The sequence below is a fragment of the Arachis ipaensis genome, chromosome B01, assembly GCF_000816755.2.
Source record: "Arachis ipaensis cultivar K30076 chromosome B01, Araip1.1, whole genome shotgun sequence".
Classification (NCBI taxonomy): Eukaryota; Viridiplantae; Streptophyta; class Magnoliopsida; order Fabales; family Fabaceae; genus Arachis; species Arachis ipaensis.
This window is the reverse complement of record NC_029785.2, coordinates 2,520,765-2,530,687: the sequence shown is the minus strand read 5'-3', so window position 1 is coordinate 2,530,687 and position 9,923 is coordinate 2,520,765. Positions and strand designations below refer to the sequence as shown.

The window sequence follows — 9,923 nt, the reverse complement described above, 5'->3', positions numbered from 1 at the left end:
GCTGTCAAATGCTTTCATTGCATTCACGTAAGATACTAAGAAATCCCTAACATACATGTAAATGTCATAAGTCTTCCATATACTCTTTCTATAAATAGTTTTAACTTTTTTAACCAATTATATGGGTGAAATTCCATTTATTTACACGTAATGCCTCGTGCCCAAATAGCACCTGGAGAAATGCTGTACCGAAATTGTACTATTTCAAATTGAGACGTGAACGAGTAAAATTTCAAAACTTAACCAAGCAAAGTCTCTGTTTAAAGTTTAAACAACCACTTGTTTAAAAACAAAACAAATGTTTACTGTTATTTTTTATTTATTTATTCTAAATCCGATGAAAAATTGCATCACTGCCAGGTCCAAGGAAGGGATTATTCCTTCCTGGTGTTGTACTTGTGCATGCCTCCTTCCATACCTTCTGAACACAAAGAAGCTGAAAGACGTAGGTTTCAATCATTACCTGACCTGACAAGCTAGTGTGTTCATTACTATGTTTTCCACTCACCGTCGTGTTTCTTCCTCCTTCGTGCCCCCAGTTTTTAATTTCTGCATAAGCAAGCGGAGCAAAGTATATTGTTTATGTCCAATCCGCAGCACAAGGACGAATGAATTAACTTGCATTTCCAACACAAATAAGGAGAAATAGTGAAAGAAAATGTGGACGGATAAATCCCCAGAACTGCATACCTTCCTCTGTAGTTTCATATTTCAGAGGATTTTCAGCATCACAATTGCTCCTGGTGAAAATTCAGTTTTCTTAGTAAATATCTCATGTAATAACATAAGTATAAGCCAGAGTATTGGCCTAAGTCATAGCCATTGTGTCAAGAGAAATGGAATATTGGAATAAAGAATAGACCTACTCTCTTTTTTCTACTTTGTTTTCATGTTTGTTAGCTTTCTTCATTGATGATGATATCTCTTCCACATGGTTAGGAGAGTCATCTGTCTTTTCAAGAGACTCTGTTGTCTTTGGATTTGTGTCCTCTGTGCCTTGACCCTCTTGCTTATGATTATTGGAATTTGAAGCATCTCTTTCCATTTTCTTGTCCGAGGACAATTCATTATCTCCCATGAAAATATCTTCTCCTTGCTCAAATGTATTGCATCTGTGCTTTTGCAGTCTCACTTTTCTCTCACCTTTGCTAGCACTTCCCTGTGCTGATGTATCACTTGATGAAGTCTCCCGGTGAAAACCAGCAGCATCTTGAGGCTTTTCTTTGAACTGAAAATCTGGAGATAAACCTGAGCTCATTGGCCATGACCCGGCATCTGGGAATGCCTTTGAACAAGGAAATGCAAACTTGTGGGAGGTAAAACTGCGCGGAGGTGAATCTGCCAGTGCAGCCCTCTTAAATCCCCCAGAGGAAGCACTTACCTTGTTCTGTAATTCTGGGTTTGTAAAGATGTTGAAAGGGTCTTCGGTTTTATTCTTGGCGCCAAAGACGGGAAAATTTTCCTCTAGATCTTGACAGAATGAAGTGGCACCAGAACTTCTATCAACTGATACACATCTTTCCTCAAATTGCCAGATGTTATGTGCACTCAACTCTTCCTGGAGAATAGAGGTTGAGTAATGAGATGATTTTCGCTTTGATGGATTTGACATGCTGCTACGTTTTTCTTCCTTAGTGCTGCACTTATTTCTAGTGCTTGCAAAAGCATCTATACGGTTTCTTCTGTTGTCTTCTGTCCGTAACCTTGATGATGAATGCTTGATGGCCTCACCCATCACTGACATAAAATACATACATTCCAATTAAGATTGCTATGAATACTATTAATCATGTACAAATCTGATAAGTGTCACACTCATTGTGTGAGAGAAGAGAAAGATATAAGATATATTACCAGCAGTGGATGAGCATGACTCATCGCTGAAGGAAAGTACAAAAGAAATAGTCAAAAAACCGAAGTTACTATAAAGAAACAGATAAAGTCCTTAAATCCTGGATAATTCTGAATTTACCTCTGCAAGCTGGAATTATCCCTTATGTCTTCTGGAACTAAATTTTCAGCATTGAAGCCCACATCTAATCTAGGACATCTTCAACCACACAACAAGCACATCAGAATGCCACAGCAAAGCATCAGAGTACTACTGTACTAGTGCTCATCAGCTCATACCTTGCCCCACGAGGCATGTAGAAGTCAAAATCATTCTCTAATTGGCCGTTGAAAAGCAAAGTCGGTCGCTCTGACAAAAAAGAAGAGCACAAGGTACACAATAGCATGGAATGATGGATAGAACATCACTTATGTCAAAGCAATTAGGACTCAGAAATCAATGATGGCATACATGTTACATGTTCATTATGTTAGATCTATGATGAGTGAAGCACATTGAGTATCAATCTAGTAGATAAAATTATAACTTCCTATGAGAAGATAAATTACTAACGTTCATTCAGTAGAACCACTGATAAGATAATCTAGCAATTGTTTAATCTGGATATTGTACTTCTTAGCATTCATTAAAGCAATGCTCAACCCATACTCACATTCATATACTATGTTTACTCATGGAATTTCAAATAATGCTTCTCGGAACTAACTAAAGCAGGTGGAGGTTAAATAAAGTTATTAAATCTTAAGTCTCATGGTGCTTTAAGGATACTATCTAAATTGAGAAAAAGAAATAAGTTCTTCACGGCTGGTCTAAGGAATCAAGCATTACCGCTTGTGTTGATTTCTTTCATTGCTGTTGCTGAGGACCTACATAGCAAGAAATAACAATCATCTAAGTCCAAACTATCAATAGAGGACGTGGGAAGGTATGCTCAAACACAAGAAATACCATGGCTTTGGTGGTAGGTCCTCATCAAAAGCATAACTTCCCACTTTGCAGGACCTTCCATGCACTACTTCAGGGGACCTAGAACCACTTTCAAAAGTCCGATTCCATAAGGTATCATCAAAGCCTTCTTTGTTGTCAAATTGCTTTTCAAGGAAGCCAGAACCAACTACATTACACAAAAGGCAGAGGCCGGAGGGTAAAACAATGATCTTACATGTTATTTATAGCACTAAATTATGTGACCATGAGCCAAGGTCAGTTCTTATCTCTAATCAGATCAAGTAGAGTATATATACAGACATATTTAGATGACCCAGAAATAGTTACCGAACATACATTGAAAATAAACATGTAAAACAGCCGATGCTTTTTTTTTTTTGGGATTTCGTGTTAAACATAGGTGGTAAGCGGCTAAGCGCTGTACAATGTGTATATGAAATATGGAGAAATTACCATTCCATAGGCTTTCTTTACTATTTTCAGTCGTGTAGAAGAATTCTTCACTGACAGTAGAGCCCTTTTTGTTAGCATAATCATAATAATGCTTGCGGTCTCCAGCAACAGCCGAATCTAGCTTTACTTTGTTAAATGGGAAGTTCTGAGAATTGCTTATAGGGGAAACCTTGATATCTTCCATCATTGTATCCTACAGGTAAGGCATCACATTGCATAATCCCAACAGAGGCTAAAATATGATGTACATAATCAAAATCAATCACACACTACATACGGATATCCAACAAAATCAACCATCTCTGTTTAAAATTGAAAGATCCTTTGCTTCAAGAATCATGATTATTCTGCGATCAGTGCACCATATATAGCCAGGTAACTAATCACTATCACTCAACTTCCATTTATAGGCACAAATCTGACTTTTCTGATGCAAATTCATGCATGCTTCACAAATATTCATGAATTTCTACCAAAGAATATGAACTAACTTTGGACTCATCGTGTTTCATTAAATTGATCAAACAGCTTTTCAAAACAATCAGATAAATTATTTTACAGTATCCTTCCTGTCAAGAGTCATCGATTGTACTGTTAAATTTTTATCAAGCAGAAGTCAGAATAAATTATTTCAGATATAACAAACTCAATGATGAAGACATGTCCATTAAAGAAAAGTTGCAAGTCTTCAGTTGTCATTAATGACTGACATATACTCTATAGCTTCAGAAGATTCAGACAGGATTAGTCCAAAAAAAGAAAAAGTGCAAAAAAGGATGATTAGACATTTTCCTTACCACTTCAAGCTCAATGTCATCCAGCACATAATCGAGGTTTTTCATTTTTGATTTCCTTCCATTCTTCAGCAATGGAGAGTGGTGGCGCGGAATTCTAAATCACACAACCGGAAAAAATATTTGAAACACATAGATAGTGTTTTGTATATATAATTTTTAGCTCCATGAAACTAAATGAAAGTTCCAAGCATCAAGAGTAGTGTAACCTATCATGTAAAAGACACTAGCTAAAGGTAGGTTGCAAAGAGATATAACATCATTCTAGCATTTAAGAATGTAAAAGAAGGCTACTACTAAAAATATATAGCAATAATGCAATACTTAAATGCAGCAAATTGCAACTGGTATCATAACAAGTTTGAAAAAAGCACCGAGAAAACTATCCCTTTTCTCAAAAAGCACTAAAACCAGATATTAGAAGTTTTATTATACATGCAAATAAAAGTATAGAAATAAATATATTTTTGTAAAATTTTAAGAAAAATACTTCCATGAGCATCACCATGCATAATAAACATGCCTAGACGGAGGCAACAGGAATATATTTTTGTAAAATTTGTTCAAGAAAAGACTTCCCAAATAATCAAAATCTGCATTTTAATTAGCTACAGATTATGTATACTATGACAAATGCTACTGGCATGCTTGTTATGAGCTGTATGTGAGTGAAAAGACCAGTTGATATAGTGAAAGTGTGAATCGAAGCAAATTTCTACTTTGTAACAAAATCAGCTACTATCCAACCTAAAAGTCAAATCACTGACAATTGTTGCACTAATCACAAACTAGGAAGACCTAAATATAACAGGACAATTCAAGGAAGGAATGAACAACTGATCTATTATAAAAAATTATCAATTAAGTTACCTAGCTTGTTCTGGGGAATGAACTGGCGTCTCTGTCCCCACTTTACCCAAACCTAGAAGCATTCAATTTATTTTACATGAACAAAGTGTTGGATTAACAACTAAATAAACAATGATATTGATGGAATCATCAAAGAAACAACACCTTTAAGAAAATAGATAATGAGATATATGGAAAGATACATATATGAATGGTTCATGCAACAGATGAATTCGAGCAACATAAGACATAGCATACTAAGATATCTAGGACCTAAGAGGTAAACTATAAATTTAACCATGACAACCAATCCTTTAATTTCATTGTTATAAATTATCTTTGCAATTAAAGAGGCAAATTCAGCCTGTGCATCTGCTTTCCACCAACTTTAAAAAGGGACATATTCCATACAAGTTCTCAGTGAGCATGAAACAATAATCACATGTATCCTAGGAATTACATCAATTTGTAAAGGGAAGGAGATAAAAGTAATATATACCTTCAAGTGAAAAAGAAACATGATCTTCACAGGTTGGACACTTCTCCACAGTGGCAGTGGGCTCATCGCAACAAAGTAAATCGATAACAGATAATTCCGAGTCTTGGAACAAAGAAAAATCAATAGCTGAGAGGAGTAAAGTTTAGAAAATTGCTGGCTAACCAGATAACAATAAAAACTTAGTACCAGCGTTATGGCCTCAAATGTAAATTAATAGCATGGCAATAACCATTGTCCTGACGTGCATGGGTTGTATATATGTCTCAGGCTACTTACATTGATCATTTACTGTCTTTGATTGGCTGGCCTGTTGATTGACAGTAGGATTTTTTTGAGTGGGAAAACTTGTTAAAATCCTGTCAAGCGACAACAATATCATTAAGTTCGAGACTGTAGGCCTTCTGTGATAATTAGAAATAACACCACGCTAAGTGAAAGAAATTAGGTATTGAAGCTTAACCTAATAATAACCAAGCCTTCCGGCTTGATCAAATGCCCATTCTATCTATTCAATAGCTTTAAAAAACATGACTTAATTAGTAAACTAATAAAGAAAAAGGTTCAGTTACAATATCATGTAAAATTAAATATTTACTCACTTCTTTGGAGATGTTTCTATCTGGCGGCACAAATACGATCCTGCTTCTATAAAATTCATTATACATTACACATCTCAGTTTCACATTGCACGTTAAAAATAAAAAAAAAAAACGAAAAATACAAACAAATACACCTAAAACTTGACCGTTTATATACAGTGAGGTAAATGTATTAAACCACATACTTGCTTCTTCAAATCTGTAGGTATCTACATTAGTATCCATGTTTGCAAAAATAGTTGGTTGATTTGCTGAGATACTGTTGGGCAAGGTAGAAATATTGCTTTCTCCATCATCCCTCCCTTTTATTATTGTGCACAAAATGTGGGGAGAATCATCAATTTTAGTAAATCAGACATGAGCAAGAAAATGAGAAGAGAAGAAGCCTAAGCATTAGGTGAATAATTTTTCAAGGAATACACTAGTAAATATTTTCCCCATTCATGTTCATGTTCACCAGGAAGTATATCATAATGAGTTTGAGCCTAATGTGAAATGATTTACTCACCAAAAGTATCATACAAGCTTAATGTAGTAGAATTATTTCCATAAGTAAAAAACAATAAATGGGAAGGAAAGAAATGAGAATTCAACTATGAAATACTGGATCGTCAGTTATATGCTAGAAAATCTCACAACGCCTGCATTAGTTTCTAATGGTCCGGGCCTCACGAATAATTCAAACACAAGAAGATTATCAACTATTTAACCAAAATATATGCTACCAAAAGTAGAGGTTTTAAAGGTCACAAAAATCACTTTCAATAATGTACAGAAAAAGAAGCAATAAAATTGCAATTCCAAGAACAAACTATAAAATGCTTACCCTTAAGATGGGAAGAGTCGCATTTTTGTGTATTTGTTGACAAGTTAAGCAAATTAAGAATGTCTAGCGAACGATGTTGTTTGCGGTTCTGTGCAGTTATGCCTGTGCTGTTAGTACAGTTATCTAACCCAAGCATCTGCAGATTTTGTTGCTGACGCTTCTTTTGTTCAAAATATTGTTTTTGTCTGTAAAAAATAAAGAGTTAATTGCTATTCAAGTAAATAACCACCAAATTTTAGCAGAACCACATTCTCTCAAGACTCAACCAACCAAACTCCATCAGGATAGCTAACATCTATTTTTTACCTCTTCTGCGTTGACATTCTTGACTGAAAATTCCCATCTCAGCATAAGTGATCACATGCACCATATAGAACATTTAAATATCAGGGGTCAAAAGAAACAAAAAAGTCAGTTTCTATATTGAAATATCAGGCTCAGTGGAGTTATTAGCAATTCATGAAAAATCATATTTATGCATTGCTGCTGAAGGCAACTCTAGCTTTTTTGTTTTTCTCCTCCACTTCTTTTTCAAGAGAAAAACTTACTACTATATAACAGACTGCGTGACAGTTAAATTGATTAATTAGGTTTAGCTGCTCCCCTACAAAATTAATTATTCAATTGTGCAATTCAAAAATAGAATTAATGTATGATGTATATAAACTTAAGAAACACAATTAGCTATGGTTTGGTATCAGAAGGAATTCCTAGTTATCTTCATTACTACGAAAAGTTAAATAAATTTCCAGAGCGTTATCTTCTGAATCAGAATCAAGCATGCAAAAGAGATGCTTTTAGAGACTCAAAAGTCCATTAAATTTAGAATTCGAAGGTTTTAACCCTATCTTATGCGGATTGGAAGTTGAAACTATAAAGCAGTAAGCACCTAATAAGATCCTTCGTTTTTTTTTTTCTTTACGCGAAAACTGAAAACTGAATCCAAAATGGAACGACTCACAGTATTAACATTCTTCCTCGATCCTCCCATCCATTGCAACATCGTGAAGGACGAGATCAGAAAAAACCTAAAACCTGACACGAAACAATTGAAATAGTTGAGTTTTCAAAATCAGATTGGAAAATAAAGAATCGATAGGGAAAACGGAAGCCGGAATAGTCAGCAAGAGAAATTCAGAGAAGAAGCGGAATGCCACAGATAGATTTTGCGGTTACAGAAAAGAATGGAGAGGAGGAGGAAGAAGAAGAAGAACCTAAAATGGTGAATGGAAACGAAGTGAAGAGAAGACTGAAAGTGTGGAGCTCAAGTATGAAATAGAAACGCGGGAGCGGCAAGACTGAAGAGAAATTCGTATACGTGAAAATCATTAATTTTGCTTTGTTCCAATTATTTTCTGCCACGTGGAATTAACTCTATTTATTTTCATTAAATATTTTAAAGAATAAATAATGCTACATGATCAAGCATCTTAATAACCAAATTTANNNNATTACCTAATTAACCAACTTAATCTAATAACTTAAAAATTAATAACCATAAAGTTTAGTTGAAAAAAAATCCATAAAAAAATTTAATTAAATTTAGTTACAAAAATATCTTATTTCTTTAACATTTTTTTTTTAAATTTCCAAAACTAAATTAACGATGGTTAATTCTAAACAGAGTCAACTTCTAAACTTTTACAATCAGTCAATCCTCCACTTCTCCCTCCTTGCCAGGATTGTTTTTTTTAGTTAACTACTATTTTGGTTCTTCAAATATATATTTTTTTTATTTTTTTATACAAATAGCTCCTTAAAGTTTAAAATTAAGTTTTAAAGTTGTCATTTTTACTTAAATTTTAAAATTTTTGACCAAATTTATCCATAACAAAAAAATTTATAAAATAAAAAAAAATGAGAAGAGTGTTTCTACTTCTACAAAGAAAAAAAAGGAAAAAAAAGAAAAAGTTGTCTACAATTTATTTCTGCCTCCGTTTTTGTCTCCAAAAATTTAAAATCAAGTTAAACTTTAGGGATGATTTTAAAATCAAGTTAAATCTAAGAGATCATTTTGGGCTCAGGATTCGGTGGTCCAGGAACCTTTGGACCACTTAGTGGTCCAAGTAAAAAAACATGTTTTTTAAGATTTTTTAACAACTGTTACATAGTCCTTTAACTAATTTTAATTATAAATTGACCCTATATATTTTATATAATTATAAAAACGATTTTTTATTTTATAAATAATTAATTTATCATAAATTTATCATGTTCATTAACAATCAAATACAAAAACAACAACAATTAGATCATCCATGGATCCCAATTTTCTTAAAATATTACATTCGATCCGAGACGTTCTTGAGGAGTCATGAAATCGTGTTTCGCTGAAATCCAATCGATTGGACTATCAAACCAATCGATTGAAATTTAACCCAATCGATTGGATTTCAGTTTATCACTAAACAATCGATTGTATATTGCTGGTAAGCATGGTTTTGCATAAATCAATCGATTGGTGAAAGTAACCAATCGATTGAACAATGAATTAAATGTGAAATTTATGTAATTCAATCGATTGGTCACGGATAAACAATCGATTGGTCTCAATATTCAATCGATTGGTTACGGCTAAAAATCGATTGAATTATCATCAATTTCAATTTCAATCGATTGCATATAAAACCAATCGATTGATACTGTAATTATATGTACTCCAATCGATTAAAATAACAAAACAATCGATTGGAACATTGTGTTTAAGTATACTTCAATCGATTGGTGGGGGCTTGATTTCGTTTAATCTATCTACCAATTTTGAAACTTCTTCTTTAAATATGATCCGTCTAAGATTATTATTACTATTAGTTGCCAAATTTTTGAACTTTTGTTAATTTGTTTTTTCCTATTATTATTATTATTATTATTATTATTATTATTATTGTTATTATTATTATTATTTTGAATTTCATTTGAGTATTTAGCTAATTAATGATAATTATCTTCTTATTCATCTATCTTATTATTAAAATTCTATCTTGCTTTTGTAAAGTTTTATTTTGATTTAGATACTCTAATCTTATCTTTTCCTTAATATTAACATTATAAATTGGTGAATAATCCATCACCAATTATTCAATCCCACCATTAAAATCGTGTA

At 33.2% G+C, this 9,923-nt stretch overlaps 1 protein-coding gene across 1 annotated transcript; it reads right to left on the bottom strand.

Annotated features, from left to right (window-relative positions):
* LOC107644072 lies at nucleotides 319-8,100 on the bottom strand. The gene is made up of 19 exons (XM_016347861.2): nucleotides 8,035-8,100; nucleotides 7,782-7,855; nucleotides 7,127-7,149; nucleotides 6,821-7,005; nucleotides 6,180-6,296; nucleotides 5,995-6,040; nucleotides 5,672-5,751; nucleotides 5,396-5,521; nucleotides 4,918-4,969; nucleotides 4,051-4,144; nucleotides 3,254-3,446; nucleotides 2,801-2,966; nucleotides 2,681-2,718; nucleotides 2,131-2,200; nucleotides 1,973-2,050; nucleotides 1,855-1,880; nucleotides 867-1,737; nucleotides 691-740; nucleotides 319-549 (listed from the first exon to the last, which is right to left on the bottom strand). Exons 2-19 carry the CDS (start codon nucleotides 7,821-7,823, stop codon nucleotides 329-331), a joined length of 2,478 nt encoding a protein of 825 aa, XP_016203347.2. The 5' UTR covers nucleotides 7,824-7,855; nucleotides 8,035-8,100; the 3' UTR covers nucleotides 319-328.